Genomic DNA, 25,621 nt, shown 5'->3' on the forward strand with positions numbered 1-25,621 from the left:
GAATGCAAAAGTAGAAAGTCAGGAAACACCTGAAATAACAGGCAAGTTTGGCCTTGGAATACGGAATGAAGCAGGGCAAAGACTAATTGAGTTTTGCCGAGAAAATGCACTGGTCATAACAAACACCCTGTTCCAACAACACAAGAGAAGACTCTACATGTGGACATCACCAGATGGTCAACACCGAAATCAGATTATATTCCTTGCAGCCAAAGATGGAGAAGCTCTATACAGTCAGCAAAAACAAGACCAGGAGCTGACTGTGGCTCAGATTATGAACTCCTTATTGCCAAATTCAGACTTAAATTGAAGTAAGGAGGGAAAACCACTAGACCATTCAGGTATGACCTAAATCAAATCCCTTATGATTATACAGTGGAAGTGAGAAATAGATTTAAGGGTCTAGATCTGATAGATAGAGTGCCTGATCAACTATGGAATGAGGTTCGTGACACTGTACAGGAGACAGGGATCAAGACCATCCCTGTGGAAAAGAAATGCAAAAAAGCAAAATGGCTGTCTGGGGAGGCCTTACAAATAGCTGTGAAAAGAAGAGAAGCGAAAAGCAAAGGAGAAAAGGAAAGATATAAACATCTGAATGCAGAGTTCCAAAGAATAGCAAGAACAGATAAGAAAGCCTTCCTTGGCGATCAATGCAAAGAAATAGAGGAAAACAACAGAATGGGAAAGACTAGGGATCTCTTCAAGAAAATTAGAGATACCAAAGGAACATTTCATGCAAAGATGGGCTCGATAAAGGACAGAAATGGTATGGACCTAACAGAAGCAGAAGATATTAAGAAGAGAAGGCAAGAATACACAGAAAAACTGTACAAAAAAGATCTTCACGACCCAGATAATCACGATGGTGTGATCACTGACCTAGAGCCAGACATCCTGGAATGTGAAGTCAAGTGGGCCTTAGAAAGCATCACTATGAACAAAGCTAGTGGAGGTGATGGAATTCCAGTTGAGCTATTCCAAATCCTGAAAGATGATGCTGTGAAAGTGCTGCACTCAATATGCCAGCAAATTTGGAAAACTCAGCAGTGGCCACAAGACTGGAAAAGGTCAGTTTTCATTCCAATCCCAAAGAAAGGCAATGCCAAAGAATGCTCAAACTACTGCACAATTGCACTCATCTCACATGCTAGTAAAGTAATGCTCAAAATTCTCCAAGCCAGGCTTCAGCAATATGTGAACAGTGAACTTCCTGATGTTCAAGCTGGTTTTAGAAAAGGCAGAGGAACCAGAGATCAAATTGCCAACATCCGCTGGATCATGGAAAAAGCAAGAGAGTTCCAGAAAAGCATCTATTTCTGCTTTATTGACTATGCCAAAGCCTTTGACTGTGTGGATCACAATAAACTGTGGAAAATTCTTCAAGAGATGGGAATACCAGACCACCTGACCTGCCTCTTGAGAAATTTGTATCCAGGTCAGGAAGCAATAGTTAGAACTGGACATGGAACAACAGACTGGTTCAAAATAGGAAAAGGAGTTCGTCAAGGCTGTATATTGTCACCCTGTTTATTTAACTTATATGCAGAGTACATCATGAGAAACGCTGGACTGGAAGAAACACAAGCTGAAATCAAGATTGCTGGGAGAAATATCAATAACCTCAGATATGCAGAAGACACCACCCTTATGGCAGAAAGTGAAGAGGAACTCAAAAGCCTCTTGATGAAAGTGAAAGTGGAGAGTGAAAAAGTTGGCTTAAAGCTCAACATTCAGAAAACGAAGATCATGGCATCCAGTCCCATCACTTCATGGGAAATAGATGGAGAAACAGTGGAAACAGTGTCAGACTTTATTTTTCTGGGCTCCAAAATCACTACAGATGGTGACTGCAGCCAAGAAATTAAAAGACACTTACTCCTTGGAAGGAAAGTTATGACCAGCCTAGATAGCACATTCAAAAGCAGAGACATTACTTTGCCGACAAAGGTCCGTCTAGTCAAGGCTATGGTTTTTCCTGTGGTCATGTGTGGATGTGAGAGTTGGACTGTGAAGAAGGCTGAGCGCCGAAGAATCGATGCTTTTGAACTGTGGTGTTGGGGAAGATTCTTGAGAGTCCCTTGGACTGCAAGGAGATCCAAGCAGTCCATTCTGAAGGAGATCAGCCCTGGGATTTCCTTGGAAGGAATGATGCTAAAGCTGAAAGTCCAGTACTTTGGCCACCTCATGCGAAGGGTTGACTCATTGGAAAAGACTCTGATGCTGGGAGGGATTGGGGGCAAGAGGAGAAGGGGAGGACAGAGGATGAGATGGCTGGATGGCATCACTGACTCGATGGACATGAGTCTGGGTGAACTCCGGGAGTTGGTGATGGACAGGGAGGCCTGGCGTGCTGCGATTCAGGGGGTCGCAAAGAGTCAGACACGACTGAGCGACTGATCTGATCTGATTGATTTTGCCATATATCAAAATGAATCCGCCACAGGTATACACGTGAGAGATGTGATTTTAATCAAAAGACTTTCAGACACTGTGCTTATTTAGTAAGTGCTTGTTTTGTTTGTGATAAAGTTGGAAATTTTAGCAGTTACTGACTGGCAATTATATTTTATTCTAATCTTAGTCGAAGTCATACTTAAATCCATTCTAAATCCAAGACCCATTGCACCTGTGTTGGATTTATTAATGAAGCCTGGGACTATGGAAGCCATGTGAATAATCATAAAGCACGATGACTTCTTTTCCAGGGTATACACAAGAGGAGAAGATAGAGATTGCCCACAGGCACTTGATCCCTAAGCAGCTGGAACAGCATGGGCTGACTCCTCAGCAGATTCAGATCCCTCAGGTTACTACTCTTGACATCATCACCAGGTTAGTCAGCCATCCTGGGGCTTCAGTAATGTTCAGATCTGAAAAGGAGATTCCTATTTCACTGGCAACTCACAGCATCCATTTCCCTCTCCAGCAGATTCCCAGCAAGCATTTCCGTAACTGTTGATTTACACAGGGCTCTGTATTAGGCAGAAATTCACAGGGAAAGCCTTTAGAGTATCTTCATAGCTAACTAAGGACTCCACTAAAGTGGAGCTTTTCTACAGTAACGATGTAAGGGATTAATTTGATAAATTAACAGCCAAATACATGGAGAATACCAAGACACCTTTTTATATCCCAGAACCTTGAAAGTTGAAGTCTCCTAAGAAGTGAGATGGTCCTTCAGACGTCTGTTATAAGTTGTTCAGATTTTCTTTTCCTCTCTTTGAGAGATTTTTTTAAATCCTTAGTGTTTTTATCTTCGGAAGTAACACCAGAACAACAGAGAAGGTATTTTCCCAAGTTAGCTACCAAGTGGTTAAGCCTGTAGCAAGCAGCACATAAATTATCTGAGTTGAGTACTGCTGAGTCTAATTTATGGATTGTATGTTTGAATGGAAAATGTATCCTGTTGAGAATTTCTATCTACAATAGCCTCTCACAGTTTTCCTGGCTCAGCATTGCAGGTCTGTTGCATCATCTGGCAAATAGTGTCAGGCTGCCAGGACTCCTCATGCAGCCCCAGCCCAGTAACCGCAGTTTTTTCAAGAGAAGTGAAGTCTCCCTCTGTTTAATTTTTTTTTTTTCTCCCTCTGTTTTGAACTTTGACTTAGAGCTTGGCTAGTCGGACTGCTTTTTGATCTAATCCAGCCTTCTTATGGAAGTCTATTTGGAAGTCTGTTTAAATTTACTTATGAAACAGTAAGACTCAATCTGACCTGGGAGTTCCTTTTCTTAACTTGTGATTTACTATGTGGATAATGCCAGGGGAAATAAAGTAGGTGATTTCTGGGCCAGAGTCTTCCAAAAATATCATTATTCCAGATAATACGCCTGATATTTCTGGGTAACTTTTCAACAAGTAACTTACTTAACCTTTTTTGATTGCTTCCCCATCTGTAAAATATGAATATAGAGAAAAATATCCATTCATAGCTTATCTGGATATAAATACTAATGACTCAAAGAGTAATCACTATTTGTATTTGCCAGTTGTTGCCTGGAGAACTATTTCTTTTTTATATACTTGTTAGCTCAAAACATCAGCTGTTAAAAGCTGTGAACATTAGGAAATTTCTCTGAGCAATTTTAGTATTCATAGATACAGCACAGGTATTTACTACTACAGGCAAGTTTTGGGTATGTAATGAGCTACCCAAATTAGGACATAGTTTTTTCATTTTTTCCTGTGTTGTAGTCATAGACCCGCAGTGTTTAGGAGGAGAGGAAGGAGTCTTAGTAGTCATCTAGTTTTCTTCTTCAGACTAAATATTCCTATTCTCCTTACCATTCCTCTTGACCCCCTTTCAAGACTTTTCACCTTCCCAATTAGTCTTCTTCTGAATGATTTCTCTGATATCAGTGTTTCTTTTAAAATAAACACCAGAGTAGAACTCAGTATGTCTGATGTAGCCTAAACAGTTCATAGTATATGAAGACCACTGTGGGGAAGGAAATGGCAACCCACTCCAGTATTCTTGCCTGGGAAATCCCATGGACAGAGGAGCCTGGCAGGCCATGGGATCACAAAGAGTTGGACATGACTTAGCAGCTAAACAGTAATAAGGAATTAAAAAAAAAAGACCACTAGTCTTATTCTATTATTATTTTATGACTATCTCAGAGTCTTAGCTTTTTTAGGTTATCTTCTTGCCTCTTGTAAATATAGTTACTGACACCTTAGTTCTTTTTCTTATGAATGTCTTATTCACTTGATCTGTCTCATTCCATATTTATAGGGTTGAATTTTTTAAAGCCCAAATGTAGAAGTTTACAATTATATATATTTTAATATCCATGTTAGTTTTAGCTACCATTGCAGCAAATTGATTTTTTTTTATCTTGATTATCATCCAGTGCATTAGTTTTATGTCCTCTGAAAATTAGCAGCTTCACGATCATTTAGTTGTGGGTAGGAAACATTAACCAATTCTTACTTGACATTGGTGCTTCTTCCTCTTTTGGTTTAAAAATGCTAAACCAAACCAGTGGTTGATATGTCTACTTTCCTCTAGTCGAGGTTAATATTATACTGTCTGCCTTAGTTCCTAGCCAGTTATTGTTCTAAACACCTAAAAAAAAAATCTCGTTGATGATGTCCTTATTATTTTTGGCAAGCTCCAGTTCATTCTGAACTTCCTGGTCCCATGTCTGCATGTTCACGCCATCCTTCTGAAAGCATCCTCAGGCCTTTCTCTTGTATCTTTTGTCCAGACCTTTTCGTCTGAGCTCATCAAATAGCTGTCTAGGAAGCTACGCTGGGTTTTTGTTTTTACATGTTGGTTTATTTTTAAGGTGCCTCCCTATTTTCTTTCTTACTGAAATTACATGCATGTGTATAATATGGACTTTATTCCTATATCCTTCTATTCCTTTGATTGAAATAAACTTTTTACTTTATAGAGTGTTTAGCCAAGAATTTTGTCTTTTCTCAGAACTTAAAAAATCTGCCTTCCCAGAGTCTTGACTGTGTGTTTGGCTGCCTAATCAGATGCAGTTTTTCAGATAAAACTGCATTCTCTAGCTGATGTTGTGTGTTCAAACTCACCCAAAGCTGGGTGCCAAAATTGATTGTACAGTATAAAGGATTATGAAGTGGCTTACGGAATTTGAGTCTAATATGGAAGTTTTTTAAGACAGCTCTAGAACCTTTTCCACTGAATCACACTGCTTGCATCATTAGCATATTTCTTTCTTTAGAAGGTCTCTACAATGAAAATACACCGAATGGGGTAATTAGCACAGTTCCAGGTAAAGACTCCATTCTTTGTCTCAAATTATTTTTTGCTTTAGTTAGGAAAAAATTCTATTTTTCTGATTCTTTCAGCAGTATTTCACATGTAATAAATTTGTCAGAATTTTCTTAAATCAACAAATTGTAAGAAAGCTTTTATACCTATCCAAGAGTAAATGATATTTTATGTGCCGCAAAATTTACTTTGGTGCTATAAATTGAAGAGCCAATAATTCATTTTTAAGTATAGGGTAATAATTCGAGATACTCTATATAAAAGGAAAAGTTGTAGCTGGAATTACTTCTAAATATTTTAAGAAATAAGAATAGTGAGGAATTTTTAAAGATGAGGCTGTTAATACTCAAGAAACTGTAATAAACTTTTAAATGTACGCTTCCTTTAGTATAGTTGTTAATCGCATTAATTCTGCTTTTACAGGTGATGTTTAGCCAAAATTAAAATATTTTTCCTTTGATGACAGGTACACCAGAGAGGCAGGGGTCCGCTCTTTGGACAGGAAGCTGGGGGCCATTTGCCGAGCTGTTGCTGTGAAGGTGGCCGAGGGGCAGCACAGAGAAGCCAAGTTGGACCGTCCTGACGTGGCTGAGGGAGAAGGTTGGTGACCTTGATCTGGCGCCCACAGGCTTGGTGGCTGGAAGTGAAGGGAAACAAAGCTGGATGTGGTGGGATGGCGTGGGCTGGTCCTTGGAGTTATGGCACGTACTCCTCCGCTGGTAAAGGCATCAGTGTGTAAGTTAAACCTAATGGTTGCTGTATCAAGAGGATTCTTTTCTACAAAGAATGCAGAGTTTTGGCAGGAATAATAACTTAGTATTAATGCCTTAGGGATACATTTCTCGAGCTTGTAATGATGGTACACTTTATGTTTGGCTTCTGGTGTTCACTTGTTTCTTTCTGATCCAGATTGTTAAGTCTTTCGGTATTTACAGCACAGAAAGTTCCTATAGCAGTTAAGAAAAAAACAATCGTAGTTGTCCAAGTACTGCAAGGGCAGATATTTATTCTCTGGAATGGCTTCATGTGTAATCATTTGTTTTTCTCACACATTTTCTTTGATAGGTACACAATTAAGATATAATTTAAATTATTTTTTGTTAGAAAAATAATTGTGGAGGTGATGATAAGGAAAAAAAGGGAAGCGGTCTATTCCTCGAATTAATGAAATATGGATATTTAAGTTAAAATGTTTTAACTTCTTACCACAGACTGTGCTGCTGCATGGTTGCCAAAATTTGCATTAACAAACATGACTTGAATAGAGAATCTCTTTATTCTTTCATAGTAAAGAGATTTATTAGATGTCCTACCATTTCCATAGCTCTTTCTAGACAGAAGTTTGATGAATATGGCTGAAGAACCATAATTTGTGATAAGCTCAGTGGAATAGAGTTAGTAAAGCATCATTCCTGCTTTTCCTTCTATTGCTAAACACAGTGCCTTTAACAGCAATATCATCCAAAGAGTTGTTCGTTTGCTAAGTTGTGTCTGACTCTGTGACCCCATGAACTGCAGCACGCCAGACTTCCCTGTCCTTCACTGTCTCCTGGAGTTTGCTCAAACTCATGTCCATTGAGTAGGTGACGCCATCCAACAAGTGGACTTTCCCAGATCCTCCTCTTCCTCATATGTGCTTCCTCCCAGCTTGCACTGTGCCTAGAGCCTTGCTGGTTCATTTCTCCCAAAAGTAAAGCTGCCCCCTTTTGTGGGTAAGGGATAGTGCCCTTGTTATGTGGAGTAAACCTGTAATTGTTTCTTGTTGTTGTTTAGTTACTAAGTCGTGTCCGACTCTTTTGTGATGCCGTGAACTGTAGCCTGCCAGGCTCCTCTGCTCATGAGATTTCCCAGGCAACAGTGCTGGAGCAGAGATACATCTCCTTCTCCAGGGACTCTTCCCAACCCAGGGATTGAACCCGCATCTGCACTGCAGGCAGCCTTTCTCACTGAGACCACTGAGCCACCTGGGAAGTCAGTTATTTCTTACACAGTTTTAAAAATGTTCTGTCTTTAGTCCCACATCTCACCCATATTTTCAGGGATACCTGAAATTCCTGAGCCTTTGTAGGATTTTGTGGATAACCACCCCGCACCCCCACCTACCTCCTTCACAGACATTAAAGTTTCTACTTTTTCTAGCCTGCCAGATGTTTATTACTTCTTGCCCATCTACTTGCTGTTACCCAAAATGTTGTCAGCATCTCTTGTCTTCTTTCTTTTTCTTTTTGTGGGTTATCCTTTTTTTTTTTTATCCCTTACTTGTCATTTTAATAGGATTTGCTTGGGGGGAGTTTAAAGATAAACACATGTTCAGAAGATTCTCAGAAATCTGAATTTTTGAAAAGTACTCTAGGTGATTGATAGCCTGTCAAGAATGGCATCACTGGTGCAGCCGACAGTGACAGTGGAGAGCTGAGGTAGTTTTCTCTTTTTTCCCTTTCTGAATATAACACCTAAATCCTCCTGAGTTTCCCTCTCTAATTCTTAGAACATTCTCTTTTGCTGTGGCCTCCAGCACCTGAGCCTATGTCCTTTTATTCTTGTTTGTGATATAATAGAAAGGCAGAGAGTTAAGTGAGTTTATCTACTTGACACAATTGGAAAATTGTATTTAGGATTTTGATGGTTTCTTTTGGAACTTATAATAATACATTCAGAAGTATGTATTAATTTTTTAAATTTATTTTTAATTGGAGGATACTTGCTTTACATGTTGTGTTGGTTTCTGCTGTACAACAATGGGGACTTGATGTTTAAAGAAGCTTTTCATAGTTACACAATGCTTATTTTATCTATTAGCATATTTCTAATAATGTCTGTGATCATATTAGCTTTTTAAAAATAACCTAGAAATATTCAAGAACTTATTCAAACTGCTTGAGAAACATGTGAGAACATACAGTGTTTCATGGTAACATTTATTTGGTGTTTTTTGTTTTTTTTTTAATCAGTGATTCACAGAACAAATCCTAAATGATACATAGTTAAGTAAATCTGGGTTAAGATACTACCAAGGACACCCATAGTGTGAAAGTGAAAGTTGCTCAGTCGTGTCCAATTGAATAATTAGGATAAGGACTTTCTCTTGAGACGACGATTTTGATTGTATTTCTTATTAGGAGATACGGGACTCCAAGCTGGGTCTTACGTTGTAAGTGACTCTCCTCCAGATTTTAGTAAAATAATTATAAGATATTCTAAATTGATGTTTATGACCTTAACCAAGCCAAAAGAAAATTTTCTGTCAAAAAAAAATCTCAGGTTTTCATGTCAGGTTTTCAAGTTCAAATGGAGCTAGCTTAGTAAATGAAAGTTTCTCATTAAGAAATTGAATTATTTAAAATGAGAGTATAAAATTGTTTTATATAAAATTAGAGTATGAAGTTGTTTTAGAAATTTCGAGTAATTCAGTGAGGGAGTTATTTTTAATGTTAAAAATATTACTGGTGTTAGAGTTACTGCCAGGAAGAAAAGTAATTTCAGGCCACAAGCTTTAAAAACAGGCAGAAACCTCCAGCATATCGAACAAACTTTCTGGAGTAGGCCCAGAAATACTGGTCTGTGAACAGTTGTCTTTGTATTTGTGAGGTCTTAACTGGCAGTTAAACAGAACAAATAATAGAATTTAAAAGGCAAGTGAGATTCCTAATTGATTTGTGTTAGTGGAGGAGTATTTATGGTGTCGGTCACTTACCTATAAAGTATGAGAAGTATTTCATGAAAGCAGCACTGCCTGTGTTTTTGTATGTTATTAGTGTGTTCTAAATTGCCCTTTTCCTTTCTGCAATATTAGTTGGATCAAAAGATAAAAGTTTGTGGTTACAGTTTTATTCTACTTTTGCCTGCCTTTTAGCCTAGGACACAGATATCCCATGTATTCAGTTTTGCAGTTTGGAGGTTTCTCTGTAAAGGTCCATTTGTTAGCTTAGGTCTATTTGTTCAAATACTCTTTTACCATATATGTTCATTTAATACCTATATGATTTTCTTCCTCAAAAATTATCTCCAGCTAAGGATTCAAGTTATAACCAATGCTTATGAAGTTTCTCAGAATATGGAGCATTCTAAAATTTTTTTGGAAAGTGTGGTATTTATTGGAGAAGCTACGTTAAACTTAATGTGCCTCAAGATGTTTGTTTCTTAACTATTCTCATAGAAGTCATCTGAAAAATTGATTAGATGAAAAAAAAGACAGATGAAATGAACAGATTTAACATGAGGTGGGTTGGATGTTGTTATGGATAAGCTTTAAAATGTCACTTCAGGCAGTATGTATGTGGTTATGTTATGGAGATCTCAGATAAACACTTAAAGGAAAAATGAATTAAACTAGCTGACTTACGGTAAGTAGATGGGTACTTTGGGCCTGAGATGAAATTTCCAGTGTTGGCATCATACTTGGTTTCAAGAATGACTATATCTCAGTTGGTCTTGATGCCTAGTAGTGTAAATCCTCCAGCTTTGTTTTTCTTCAAGATTGCTTTGGCTATTGTATGTAGGTTTCTCAAATATCTGTATTAATTTTAGAATCAGCTTGGTGACTCTGTACCAGTAAATCACTAAATAAATGACACCTTTTTTTTAAATTTATTTTTATTGGAGGCTAAATAACACCTTCTGATATTTTGATTGTGTTGCATCTATAAATCAGTTAGGGGAGAATTGATAATTTGATATTAGCAAGTCTTCTAATTCATGATTAGCTTCATTTATTTAAGTCTTAATAAATGTTTTTAAGTGTTTTAATAGTTGTAGTGGTGAGCTTTTGCATATTTTTTCTTTAGATATATTCCTAGTTAATTGATCTTGTATGTATGTGTTATGTGTGTATATTATTGTAGATAATATTTTTAATTTTCTAATTCTTATGGTTGCTACTCTATGAGAATACTATATTGATTTGTATCCAGCAGACTTGCCAAATTGAAACTCTGATTTTTTTGAATTTTCACTCAGTCGTGTCCGACTTTGCAACCCCATGAGCTGTAGCCCACCAGGCTCTTCTGTCCATGGGGATTCTCCAGGCAAAGATGCTAGAGCGGGTTGCCATGCCCTCCTCCAGGGGACCTTCCCAACTCAGGGATCGAACCCAGGTATCCTGAAATATAGGCAGATTCTTTACCGTCTGAGCCACCAGGGAAGCCCTACATATACACCATCAGCTATCACAAATGCAAATAATGTCAGGTTTTACTTTTTCTTTTCTGATCATTATAGCTTTTATTTCAGTTCTTTCCTAGCGAACTAGCAGGGACCTCTAGGAGAACATTGAAAAGAAATAGTGGTGCTAGACAAAGGGATCAGGAAAGAAAGCCTGTGAAGAACTGCCTATCTCTTTAGCTTTGGTTTTGTACATTTGGGCCACTTGATTGATGGCTGTAAAATCTCAGTTGAGTAGGATTCTCAGTAAGCTGTCTAATTTGACTCTTGATTGAATTTGTAAGTCCCTTCACAAAATTCCCCAGTAAAGACTAGGCCTTGCTTATTTAACTGTTAACAGACACATCTTTATAACCTTAGCCATCTACTTCCCTGTCCAGAGGAAAACAGAAGCTGTAGTTTGGAAAAAGGGTTAAGTGGTGGGGTGGTATGAGTCAGAAGCAATAGGATTTAATGTCAGTGAAAACATGCCTATCCCCTCATGACAGATGCCCTGGGCCCCTTGCTGACCACAAAACATCGGGTTGGCTAGACCGTAGATCTAACTCTACGACAGTTTTCTCTAGTTCAGTCTGGATCGCAGTTTGACTGAGTTGCATTTCAACATGTATTGGTTCTCTGATACATTTGCCATATGTAGGACAGTGAAATCAATGGAATATAGTGGAAGCAGGCAGATAACAATATCCTTAATTTTTGATATCCTTTCTAGGCGACTTCACATTTACAAATGCATCAAAATAAAATATTCAAAGTTTATGGCACTGTTCTCTGCCTTCTTTAGCTTTAATTCTCCTAGGTGTCTGCACTCTCGGCCGGCCGTTGGCAGGAGTGTGCTGGCTGAGGGAGGGGGTCTTCCTGCCTGTAGCAGCGGGTCTGCTCTGTGCCAGGGCAGGCGGGGGCGGGGGGAGATGCCAGGGAAGAGCGTCATTCCGACGGGCCTTCCTCGCCGCACATCCCACTCATCTGCTAGGGTGGCTTTTCCGTTAGCCTTTCTTGGGTCCTTTCCTCCGAAGGAATCCTCTTCTGTCGAGCTGCTTTCAGCTCTTTGTTGTGGCTTCCTGGCATTGACTTCTCAAGCCCTCAGCATACTTCACAGTGGTTATTTTAAGCGTGGCTCCTTTGTAACCAAAACAGGAAGCTGTTCCTGCAGGAGAAACAAGTCCCTTTGATTCTTTTTCAGCTCTTTTCCCCCAACTACTTGTCATCTCCAAATCTGAAGCATATCCATTCTCTTGTCTAATGTCATTGGTTTCTTTTATGAAAACACTGCTGCTGCTGCTGCTGCTGCCGCCGCTGCTGGTGCTAAGTCGCTTCAGTCGTGTCTGACTCTGTGCAACCCCAGAGACAGCAGCCCACCAGGCTCCCCCGTACCCGGGATTCTCCAGGCAAGAATGCTGGAGTGGGTTGCCATTTCCTTCTCCAATGCATGAAAGCAAAAAGTGAAAGTGAAGTCGCTCAGTCGTGTCTGACTCTAGCGACCCCATGGACTGCAGCCTACCAGGCTCCTCTGTCCATGGGATTTTCTAGGCAAAAGTACTGGAGTGGGGTGCCATTGCCTTCTCCGTATGAAAACACTATGTATAATAATGTCTTCAGGAAGTAACTTCTGAGCTTTGTGTAACTTTGCGCTGAGTTCTTTTGTCTTTGACTTCTTGCAACAGTCTTCTGTCCAAATGGGATCTGTCCCTTTATCTTTTGGATTTTTACATTGTTCAGTGCTGTGTGACAGATTCCTCCAAAACTTGGTAAGGCAAAAGTTGTACTTAGTGCCCCAGAAGTTAGCAAACATTTGTCATCTCACTGTATCTGTGGGTCTGGCACACAGGAGCAGTTTAGCTGGGCAGTTGTGGCTTGAGACCTCTTGTGAGGTTCTCGTCAAGCTGTAGCCAGCGGAGGTTCAGCTCGAGGCAGATGTGCCCCCAGGCTCGCTGATGTGGCTGTGAGCTGAAAAGGGTTCCAGACCTGAGTCCAGTGCACGTGTGGATGCTTCCCCGCACTGACAGTTTGGGGACGCCAGCTGGGTCCACGAATTCAACTCAGTTCTGACACTACCCATCTGGAGACGGCGTTCCGTTCCACAGACAAAGGGCTCTGCCTCACTAGACTGCCCTTCACTCAGAGACAAGTCACAAGCCCAGGTTATTACCTGGACTTCTGACCAACTGGCTCAAACGGGAGGTTGCCACGACCTCCTCCTCCGCCTTCATTAATTTGCTGGAACGGCTCACCAAACTCAGGAGACCCCTTTGACCCAGTAGATTACCGGTTTACTATGAAAGGATATTAAAGAGTATGAATCAACTACATAGGCCAGGGCCAGAACAAAGGAGCCTCTGTCCTCACGGAGCCTGGGGCCCAGCAGACGGGCACAGGGAAGCTCTCCAAAGATGGACCAAAGAGCTCTGCTTTGGGGTTTTATGGAGACTTCATTGCTTAGTTGTGATTAACTAGATCATTGGCCAGTGGTGACTTCTTCAACCTCAGGCCCTGCCCCTCTCCCCAGAAATCAGGGAGTGGGAAAGAAAGTTCCAGCCCTCTAATCTTCTGGCCACCAGCACTGTCCTGGGTACTCCTGGAAGTCACCTCATTCACATAACGAAAGATACCTTTATCACTGTCAATACTTAGGATATTCTAAAGGCCTTGGGGGTTGTGAGCCACAGTGGTGGTCAGATCAAGATGAGAAATACTTCTTAAAATCACAACATCACGTAACAACCTGGGTTCCTTGCTGACTGATGGCCAGGTGTTCAGCTTCTCGCCACATTGGCCTCTCGCTAGGCTTAGGACATGGCTGCTGGCGTCCGTTAGTGAGAGAATTGTGCTAGGGAAGAAATGGAGAGCTCGTAACAGAAGCTGCAGGCTTTTATAATCCTCATTCTGCCATGCTCCGTGGGTCACACCTGCCTATCCTCGTAGAGAGATGGCACTCCACAGGGTAGGGCCGCTGGGGACCGTCTTGAAAGCTGGCTCGCACAGACTTTTTTTTTTAACTTATTTTAAAGAAAGTTATTATACATTTCATTCCTGATAATACAACCCCCCCATTCCTGAAGATTAAAATAGTTTGTTTAGAGTTTTAAAGGAAACCTGTGGTTTGGGTTGTTAATAGTGGAAATTGCTGTGCGGCAAAAACAGATAAGCACAATTGGGTAGGCCTTGAGGGGAGAAAAGCTTAATGAGACCCACAAGCAGATGAGTGATTCTTTAGTAACGACTGAAACAACCCTTATTTAGTCAGCTTTTCATGAGGGTGGACTTGATTGATACTGTTCTTGTTTGTTTTGCTTTCGCACATAAAAACTTTGCTAGCTGTTTTTAATGAAGTGAGGGTAATTGAGTCGTTTCTTACTACTTGGTTCCAGTTACAAATAAAAATCCTCAAACATTTTAACCTAAATCCCGTATCTTCCTTTCTGGCTAGTGTTAGAACAAAAAAGAGAGAGTAATTTGTGTGCTTGCCTCTGAACCCAAAACCGCAGACCAGATGCTTGAGCTGTTTATTTTAGATTGTTACAATAATACTCAGAAGTCCGATTTTCAGTTTCTGAAAAAATGCCTCCATCTGATGTTAAGAGGTCTTTGAACAGAGTGTGACAGGCCAGTTTTAGTGTTGCTATGGGGGCTGAATTTAAATTGGTCTACATTTTCCTAATTTTTAAACGGTGCAGCTTTGAGAATTTCTGCTCATCCTTACAGAATTTACTGTCTTAAAAGGCTGTAGCAGTTCAATAGTCATTATAGTCTAAGACACTTTATTATCAGAAGGGTTTTTCTAAGCCAGCATTTAAGTTTGTACTGTTGAATATCCATCATCAAACTTGAGCTGATTTCTTATTAAAGACCCAGGTTGCACAGATAGGGCCAAAAAGTTTTGGTTCACTTTTGCATTTTTAGTAAAGTCTTTCTTCATCTGTTCATGCTTATCTTTCCTTTGACTGTATTAGTGACTCAGGACAAATAAAGTTTTCTAATAGTCAAAGAAACAGCTAAGGTTAACTGTTAAGGAATATAGATTTAAGAGAGAGTTTCAGTCCCAGGGCACCTGCCTGGCTTGCTGGTGGTTCTGAAGTCTTGGGAGTTTGTAGGGTTCTGTTACAGCTAATTGGATTTTGCAAACCAAGATCCAATTAAATTTAGAGATTAAGACTTTCTATACTAAATCCTTCACATTTGTAGGGATATTAGGCAGTATGTTGTGTCCAAACATCCAAAACCAAGTGGCGTTCTAATGTTGAGATGAAAATGTCATGTTGGAATGTACTCCCGTATCATGAAGATACTCTATATTCTGTTCTGATGCTTATGCTGATTCACTGGTTGTTCCCTCTTCAGTACTGGCCTGGTTTAAGAGAGATTTGTTCTACTATGTAGACTGTCAGGAAGCTGGAATAAAGGAAAAACCCTAGTTACATATGATAAGAGACAAGTAAATGTTTGCTATTTAAACTGTATTTGGAAACAGGAAAATCAGATATTGACAACGAATTAAAAAGTCATTGTTCCACTTAATGAATCATGTAGGAAGTTGCAGTGGCTTTTGGGTGGCATTGACATGTATTATCAAAACCAGCCTTAAGTTACAAGGTAGTAAAATAATACCTACTTTAAAAAAAGCTACAGACGGTCTCCGCTTCTTAACTGCTAATCCAAGTAGTTCCCCAAGACTATTTTCTGAATCTCTGACACAGGAAATGAGATCTATTAATGCCACACACAAAAAAAATCCCTGGGAGACAGGATACAAGCTCTCTTGTCTGGTACAAGGTTAGGGTCCTATGTTTTGGACCATTGTATAGCACTGATTTATTCAATGAGTCAACTAACAGTCACTGAACACTTACGATATGCTAGGTTCTAGATTGGATTCTGGGCAGGAAATGAAAGAGAATTTGTAATAGGTAGTCCATTGGGGGAGGTAGATATAAACAAATAATATTTAGATGTGGGATAAATGCTGGTTTTTAAAGTGCTGTAGAGGCATTGAATTGATCATTGAAGGCTTCATTTGATTTATTATAAATATTGTAGCTTTTAAAATTTGGTTTTAGTAAATTGAGACAAAATAGTCATTTATTTACATCTCAAAATTCATTGAAATAGATGGGGGGAAAAGTTTTCCAGATAACCTTTTTTGATGTTCTTTATTTTCATGAATAGATGAGAAATGGTTCACAATCATAATGTCCATCTTTATCTCAACAGTTATTATATAGAAATGTTTAGTAGATCCCCCAAATAATGAAGAAAGTATTGGCAGAAAGGGCTTGAAAGACTTTATTGCTAGCATGAAGGTTTTTCTGGGCATTTGATCCACAGATTTCTCCATTATGACTAGTTCCTTTTTAAAAAAAAAAGAAAGAAAGAAAAACAGATTGAAAATATGCAGGCACAAATGCCTTGGCAGCCAGGGTCAGTAACTTGAGTCTCAGTTGCATTCAGCACTCTTCCTCTGGCTGGGAAGATGGTTTTCTGGAAAAGATTAACCTGAAACTGACAGACAAATTATATAGTTGAAGATATTCAGGTTTTTCTGAATTGTTTTTAGAAGTTTTGTTCTCCCCTTTCTGCCTTCCTAAGAGAAGGCTCTTAGATGCTTTTTATCTATGGTCAGTTTAGCTTTGAGGCACATACTTCTCCTGTCTTGTAAGAAATAACAAAGTCACTTATAATCTCAGCATCACATCTCAATTTTTAAAGTAGACTACTCAGGTTTTTTTTTTTTTTTTTTGGTTTTATAACTACAGCCATACAAATCTTTTCCTTTATAGCTAAATGGGGTCTGGATCCATGTTTACATTCCCATGTATGCTAAGGAGTTGAGATGTAAACAGTATTCCCATTCATTGGTCCGTGCACGACCTCTGCCAACTTCCTGTTAACACACCTGGTAGCACACATCCTGCCCTCTGCACACGAGTACAGTTGAGCCAGTCTGTAAGTTTCATTTTGCCTCTGCTTCGGGATTCAGGAGCCCAGTGTGATTGGATTCAACTTTCAAGAAAAAATTTAATCATTCAGTAATAATTGTATTACAGCGTAAATTTTCATTTATTAAAACTCTTTATATTTACTTGACAAAGTCAGCATTAAAAATCTGGTAATTTCTTGGCAAATCAAGTAGTGATGAAGTGTTTTGGTGACTTGTCCTTTGTCCACACATGTTACTAAGGTTATAGGCAGTCACTGTGCTATACACCTAAAACTAACACAACATTGTAAATCAACTGTACTCCAATAACATTTTCAAAAAAAGAATGCAGTAGGAAAATTCAGAATAATTCAGCAAACCATAATTGAATACCTGTTTCGTATGAAGCACTTGTGATGAATTGATGTGGTAAGATTAGAGTTCCTGTAATCTGACATTTTGCAGGTAGGGGCTCTAGGGTGAAGTTTCTTATCCTGGATTGTGTTCCTTAAATGTTAGTCGAGTTATGGGTGGTGGTTATGTACTCTTTCAGTTTAAAAGGCATTCCAGTGGGAGCTTTGATTAGAAAGGTAATTTGACACTGTATGATGGTAGATCTTGAATGCAACTCTTGGAAGTTAATTTGTTTAATTTGTAATGAAAACCTAGTAAAGATATTTAAGTCTGGAAATAATGTAATTAGAGTCGTGATTTGAAAAATTCATTTACAAAGAGTGAATAAAATGAATAATAGGAAACTAGGAAGAGAAACCAAATTAGAAGGCTCTGTGATAATTCATGCAAGAAGGCTAACTGTCATTTATAAAGTTCCTGCTGTTTGCTAGACTCCTTCCTAAGCACTTTACATGTATTTACTCATTTAATCCTCTTAATGATCCTATAAGATAGATATTATTTTTAGGCCCATTTTACAGATGAGAAGACTAAGGCACAGGAGATTAAATAAAGTCCCAAGGTTCACAGCTAGTAAATGTCAGATTTTAATTTAGGCTGAACAGCTCCAAGCCTAACCTTAGAAGCTATACTATGATTTCATTATTCCTATATATCCTGTATCCATTATTCCTATAACTACTATTTGCAGTGTACATACCATTTCTCTCTTTTCAGATGAGGAAATGGAGCTTAAAGGGCTTAGGGAAATTAACAGTCTGAAAATGAAATTTAAAAGGCAGTTCCATTTACAGTAATATCTAAAAAACTTAAATACTAAAGAATAAATCTCACCAAGGAGGCAAAAGACTGGTAGGCTAGAAACTACAAAACATTGATGGAAAGAAATTTTTTAAGACCCAAGTAAATGGAAGGATATCCTGTGTTCATGAATAGGAAGACTTAACATTGTTGAGATCTATAGATTCAATGCAGTCTTTCTTCTAAAACTTCAACATCCTTTCTCAGAGAAATAGAAAAGCCAGTCTTCAAATTCATGTGAAATTTCAGTGGGCCCCAGATAGCCAAAACAATCTTTGAAAAAGAACAAAATATAGGACGCACATGTCCTGACTTTGAACTTTCTACAAAGCTACAGTAATTAGGTGGTATGGTACTGGCATAAAGACAGACATGTATAAGCCAGAGGGACAAATAGAACAGAAAGAAAGGCTCACATATGTGGTCAGTTGATTTTTAATAAGGATGCCTAGATCAGTAGGGAAAGCAAAGTGTTTTCAGCAAACTGATGCTGGGAATACTGAATATTCACATGCAAAAGGATGAATTTGGACCTTTACCTTATATATAAAAGTTGACTAAAAATTGATCAGTAACCTAAACTTAAGAGCTAAAATTATTAAGCATCCAGAATAAAACAGTGGGGAAATCTTCATGACGTTAGATTTGGCAATGACTTCATGGATATGGAACCAAAAAACAGGCAACAAAAGTAAATAAGTAAATTGAGCTTCATCAAAATTAAAAACTTTAGTGCGTTAAAAGACGTAAGAAAGTAAGAAAAAAAAACCTATAGAATGGGAGGAAATATTTGCCAATTATGTGACTGACAAGAGATTGACATCCAGAATGCATAAAGAACGCCTACAACTCAACCAACAAAAAACAACCCAGTTCAGAAATAGTCAAAGGACTTAAATAGACACTTTTTCCAAAGAAAATGGGCAAATGGCCCGTAAGCACATGGAAAGATGCCTGTCATTGTTAGTCACTAGATAAATGCAAATGAAAACTACAGTGAGCCATTACTTCATACGCAGTATGATGGCTGTAATGAAATAAAATGGAATATAAAAAGCCACACGTCGGTGAGGTTGTGGAGAAATTGAAACATTTGTGCAGTGCTAATGGGAATATAAAGTGGTGCAGCTGCTGTGGAAAACGGTCCATCAGTTCTTCAGAAAGTTAAACATAGAACTACCTTGTAACCAGGCAATTCCACTTTTAGGTATGTATCCAAAAGAGTTCAAAGCAGGAATGATAGCAGTGTTCATGGCAGCATTATTCACTATAGCCAAAAGATGAAAACACCCCAAGTGTCCATCAGCAGATGAATAAACCAAATGTGGTATCTGCATATAATGGAATATTATTCAGCCATGAAAAGGAAATTTTTGATGTATATTCTACAACATGACTAGACTTAGAAAATATTAAGCTTAAGTAAAACAAACCAGACCCTGAAGGACAAATATTATAGAAGTCCACTTAATATGCAGTTGCTTGGATAGGCGAATTCATTGAGACAGAAAAGTAGAATAGAGGTTGCCAGTTGGATGTAGGAGTGAAAGAATGGGAAGTTACAATTTAATGGGTTCAGAGTTTATATGCAGATGATAAACTTTCAGGTATAGATAGTGGTGAAGGCTGCAACAACATTGTGAATGTATTTAATGCCACCAAATCGTACAGTTCAAGTGGCTAAAACGCAACAGTGTGTACATACATATTCTCATAATAAAGAGAGTTACCCCCAGAAAAAGGAAGTTTCCCCAAATCATACCAACTTGTAAGAAATGGACCACAAATCCAAGCTGTCTGACTCCAAGGCCTCTTGGAGATAAAGAGGATCAGTTGTGCCTCTCCTGGATGTTTCTGAAGATCTCCCCCAAATCAGGAATACCGAAAATGGGAAGTTCATGTTTTTGTATCTAAAGCAATTTGGTGTATCTGTCTGAGGCCCTAAAGTCTTTAAATCTAAACATGTCAGCTTAAGGGTTGACTCCTGTGGGAATTGGTCACTTTTTAGAAAGATTTGTTTTTGTTCAGTATTAAAGGATAATGTTTAATGGCAAAATCATCACTGTTATACAGATATAAAATGAACACATGTTAAAGATTTAAATGAACTCATATTAATGAGAGAACCAGTAAGATCAATCATAGTAAGATCTGGTTCCATGGAGAATTCAAAACATAAACATCTATATAGGTGATCAGGAATGCTGAAATTAATTTGCAAAACCAGCTTCTTGGGAAAGGGAGAGGACAAAATACGTGTTCATTTCTGTGGACAGGAATCATCTCTGTTACTGTTAGTTTCCTACAGCTTACAGGAAGATAGCTGCAAGGCACCAAGGCACGGCCTGGAAGGACGCATTGGGCCGCTTGCCCAGTAATCTGTGTTTTGCTCTTTTTTAAGTCTTTCACGGTTTTTTCTGACAACAGTCATAGAAGGGAATGTGTATGTGATGGCAGATTAGTTTATTATTTTCAGTCAGGAAAAATTAATCTAACCTCTAAATTTGCCACCGGGCTACTTGTCAAGGAACTCCTGAGCTACAGGCAGCTTTCCTCAACCCGACTTCAGGTAGAACAAAGTGCTCCCTTAACCGGACATCCAGAGTCCTGAGGCTGTCTGTGATTTACTGTGGACGTCAGGAGATTTGCTCAATCTTCCATCACTTTCCTGGAGTATAAAATGAAGGATTGGACCAGACTTTTTACTTTCTGCCTAGTTCTTAAATTTTAATGGATCATGGTTCCATCCTGTACTCGAATTTCCTGACACTTGCTGAATTCTGCTAAGCCTCAGAATGAGATCTGGACGTTCTTGGAGACATCGTATTAGTATGACAGGAACGGGTAGCATTTGTTCCTTTGGAGAATTAACCCTCTGTGTCTGAGTCACCCCTGTTACTTGATTGCTGGTTGCAGTCAACAGTATTGTACACCCCATCCTCTCCCCCATCCCTACCCCAAATGAGTTAAAAAAACCTTTATTCATGAAAATGAATGCTTTTTCTTTCATAATCTAGAAGAAGGGGTTCGTTTTATGTCTGTACCACAAAATGTAGCTTTTGAACTCATGAGAGTGGGCTATTGAGTGTAGAATATGCTTCAAGTTAAGCAGAATATGGAGAATAATAAGTGATACCTGCAAGGTTCTGTCTTGAGTAAAGATGATTGTAGATAACCTGGGGCTGTGTGTGGCAGGGTGGATTTTTCTTTCTGCCACGTTCTGGGGAGTAAGCGGTTGGTGTTGGTACCTGTTCCTGGCCTCTGCTACTTTCCCTTGGTTGGATCACTTGCTCAGAGACACCATTTGCTGCAAGATTTGTTCAAAAGGTAAGAAACTTTTTTTTAAACAAACAAGAAAGCTACTGGACTTTGCTGAGGTATTACACCCCTGTTCTTCCTCCTGTCCTCCTCCTCTCCTAGGACCTTCCATTGTCCCTCCTTCCCACAGTGATTCTTTGGCGCTAGGGCTTGTTTATGTAAATTGTGTTCCTCTGATGGGAAAAGTGGTTGGGAAGTATCACCTGATTGTGTCCTGGTGACAGCTGCTTTGGAAGGCCGACACCCACCCGCTACCCCTCGCGCCCCAGGAGTTCTCAGCTATAGAGTATCCTTTGGTAGTAGCTGTGGTGACGTCGAGTTTCGCCCTTGCTGTACCGAGGTCCACATTTGCTGTGCTGGCAGAGCTTGTGCCTTGCAGGTTCAGCCTCTGGTGCTGTCTGCTTATCTGCCACCTTCATGCCTTTCAGCCCCTTGGTTATGCCCTGACCACCCTGGCTATGTCCTGAGTTAGACTCAGGACGGGCTGATAATACTGATGAGAAACATGGGGCAGAGTCTTGAGTCTTGGTGTCTTTTTCTATTTTCTTAAATAGAATAGAAAAAATAATTTATGTCATCCCCTACGGTCATGTGTGGTCAAAGCCCTGGCTGTGGGACCCTGGGTGGGGTTGGGGTGCAGAAAGCATTTTGTTTTCTTCCAGTGAAATGGGCTATGGAATAAGACACGTGGGTCTTAGAAGTCTGTGTTAAATACTGCTCTATATAATTCAGTTTTTCATTTATGCATAGTAAAGCTTTTAGCATTATCAAATTCTCCCAGCAACTCTCTAAGGGTTACTATAATAGTTATGGTTTTACTGATTGGAAAACCAGATATGGAGAGGTAAAGTAGCTTTTTTCAAGGCCAACTAGGAAGCCAGAGCCAAGATTGGAGACTTTTATTTATTGACTATCTCATCATGTAATCTTAACCTCATAACTCAGGGAACAGCTTGTATTAACATTTTGGATTATATAACTTCATTCTTATATACTTTTATATTAGTAAGATTCATGGCATGAGAAGGCTTTTCTTGCATCACTTAAAAACACTTAGGGAAAAAAATTATTAAAAAAGAACACTTAGCAGTTTTAGTGACTGTATAGTATTTTATTAGATCCATGGGTGTACCACAGTTTACTTAATCATGCTCCTAATGTTACATCTTTATATTGGATCCAATTTTTTGCTGTTAAAAATAGTGCTACAGTGAGTAGATTTGTTATCTAAACATTTGTTTAAAGTTAAAGATAGGTTCCTGAGAAATAGAATCACTGAGTGTGAGATTATGAATATTTAGGGAACTTTCAGTATATTGACAAATGGCTTTCCAGAAAGATTGAATCAACTTATATTTCCATAAGCAGTAGTATTTGAGAACATCTCTCCATTCTCTTTAATGTTGAAGAAATGTTTGTCATTTCTTAAACTTTATTGGTTACTTTAATTTGGTAACCAGAAAATGTAACTTGGCTTTTATAATTTAAACTTCTTGGGCTTCCCTGGTGGTCCAATGGCTAAGACCCCAGTGCCGGGGACCTGGGTTCAATCCCTAGTCAGGGAACTAGATCCTCACTGCAACTAAGACCCAGTGAAGCCAAATAAATAAATAAAAATAAATATTATTTTTTTAAAAAGCTTCTTGGTGAAATAATCATTTTTTCATGTGACTGTTACCCATGTGTTAAGAACCACTGTTTTACCCCAAGATAAGGGCATAGAAGAAAGTTAACTGTGCAGTTCCAGCAGGAAGGATCTGTGGGACAGGGCCCTTGTCCTCTTGTTGTTTGCTGTGCCTTAGAAAGTCCATCTGGCATGAATGTTGTGATCTGGGGCAAGGCCAGTTATGAGTCCCAGGGACTCTGCCACTGTCTTCTCTTGGTGCTGATCCCTTCTGACAAGGGAGAACGGGGCATTTGAATTGAGTACTGAAAGCTTATTCGAGGACTCAGGGTTCAGCTCTAACCTGGGCCTGATTCCTGGAATGGCATGTTGGTGAGATGACGGTTAATGAGGAATCGAAGTGTACACTCTGTGTACACTTCCTTACATACATTTCCTTACTCACTTTGTGTTACGCAAGGTACAGTAGGGGCTTCCCTGGTGGCTCAGTGGTAAAGAATCCACCTGCCAATGCAGGAGACACGGGTTCAGTCCCTGGGTCGGGAAGATTCCTGAGGAGGAATCTGAAGAAGGAGGAAATGGCAACCCACTCCAACACTCTTGCCTGGAAAATCCCATGGACCGAGAGGAGCCTGGTGGGCAGTAGTCCATGGGGTCACAAAAGAGTCAGACACGACCCAGCAACTACACAACATCAAAGGTGCGGCAGATGGCTCTTGAAATCTGGTGCCAGCCTGTCTTTCCTGATTGGCTGGCACCATTTCCTTGACATGAAGCTTTAGTTCTCTAGGCTTGTGTTCCGTGATGGAACATTTCAAAGCACAGATTAGTTTTAAGGTTATTGCTTTTTCATCACCCAGCTGCTGTGCCTAGAGCCTGGAGTGAATGGCCATCCTTTGCATTGTAAGGTCTAGTCGCATTAGAAGTAGCTCTCCCCACCCCCACCCCCTCTGTGCTCAAAGCACTGAATTCACTACTCCACTTGGAAAGCGATGGGATGTCCCAAAGCATTGATTACATAAATGTGGATTGGCTTTCACCCATGCAGTTTTCCTTCCTCCTATGATAGTGAATTCCAGACTGGCAACTGTAATCAGATCTCAGGAAAGCCCGACACAAAACACAACAGGCTAAAGAAACTTCAGCCTCTTCTAGGCATCAGCTAGAGTTTCAGAGCCCTTCATTTTTAGTGTACGGTAATCCTAGACAGTAGTGCTTTTTTTTCTGTGCATTAATTTTAATTAAGCAATGACACCTGCTTTCTGTTCTGCTCTGAGATCTGTGTGTAGCTAAACTGTAGATTTAAGTGCCTTCCCACCCTCGATCATTGATGTTGCTGCAGACAGAGCAGCAGGCAGAAAATCTCCCACGTGCCACCGAGTAACCCAGGAATTGCTCGATTTTGTGGAACAGATAAGTAAGCACTGTAAGAAGTTGGAAAGATCAGGGAAGACTTCTCAGAATCTGATTGAGCCAAAGATCAAGTGACATTGCAGAAGTAGGACTGTGAGATTATCTGTAAGTTAACACCCACACTTGGGGTACTGTGTGTGCATTGCACTTTGCAGTCTACAGAGTTTTCTCTTCAATTCTTTGTATAAAGTCAAGTAGCCAGCAGGTAGGAAAAAGTCTGAGCTGTTGTCCGTTTTCACTCACGATTCAGTCTTGAAGAGGAGCCCTGTAGGGTCCAGCAGGAGAGTAAGCCAACAGAGGCCTTCGCCCTGACTTTACAACAAGGCCGCAAGACACGGGCATCTTTTGGGGACACTCCAGGATGTGTCCAGTTATCATTGGAGTCTAAAATTAAGGTCTAATATTATTAAATGTATTCAGTAATCACTTTTGAAAAGAAAAGAGTTAGTAGAAAATAATACTTTTAAATTCATGATGTATCAGAATAGAAGGATCATAGCAAAGCTAGAATAAATACATATGGAATATACAATGTTTAGGTGACTTTATAATTATCATGTATTGTATGTTAATATATATAGTAATCATCTCCAGAAGGAAGGGTGTATGTAAAGAAAGTAATAAAGGAAAAATGTTTTTAAAACACTTTGTGAGACAGAACAAGAGCTAGAAGAATTATGACAGAACTAAAGGAAAAGTAAAGCAGGGAATGAAGCTGAATAGAGCCAGATATTTCGTGCATTTTTAAACCTCTTCTCATTTTCGGTTTCTGGCTATAGACGTAAGTAACATTTTTCTTTACTCAGATTGAAATTACAAAGACCAGTAGAGAAGGTCTTCTAGGGCAGCTGGCTCCTGTTCCCCGGATGTCTAATCCCAACCACAATGAGTCAGTCCTTTGACAAGATGTCAGCAACCAGGGCTCTTAGGCAGGTAAAGGAAATGGTCCATTATTATAGGGGTTTCAAGCCAGGCTTCATGTTCTCTTACCAGGCACTGACAATTATATTTGTTTTTATTGGAAAATAGTAACCTTGGAGTTGAGCTGTATGTTTACGCAAGAGGCATTGCTTCTATGGGTTCTGTCATTTCCAAGTTCTCGTTGCCCGATAGAAATGGGACAGCTGATGGAACTCCTCTGAAGAAGGGCTTGAACAGTTTAAATTGTGTTGATTTCACAGAGAATTGTACACGTTGATCTGTGCATCTGACCCTTGAGGTCTGGCCTCT

At 39.4% G+C, this 25,621-nt stretch overlaps 1 protein-coding gene across 1 annotated transcript in view; it reads left to right on the top strand.

Moving 5' to 3' along the window:
- LONP2 (lon peptidase 2, peroxisomal) overlaps positions 1–25,621 on the top strand; it is an 84,650-nt gene that overhangs the window by 45,121 nt on the left and 13,908 nt on the right. Inside the window, exons 10-11 of the mRNA XM_019979324.2 lie at positions 2,709–2,835; positions 6,214–6,347. Coding sequence (XP_019834883.2) covers positions 2,709–2,835; positions 6,214–6,347 — 261 coding nt within the window. The remainder of the gene's footprint in view (positions 1–2,708; positions 2,836–6,213; positions 6,348–25,621) is intronic.

This window comes from Bos indicus, chromosome 18 (assembly GCF_029378745.1).
Source record: "Bos indicus isolate NIAB-ARS_2022 breed Sahiwal x Tharparkar chromosome 18, NIAB-ARS_B.indTharparkar_mat_pri_1.0, whole genome shotgun sequence".
NCBI classification, from domain to species: Eukaryota; Metazoa; Chordata; class Mammalia; order Artiodactyla; family Bovidae; genus Bos; species Bos indicus.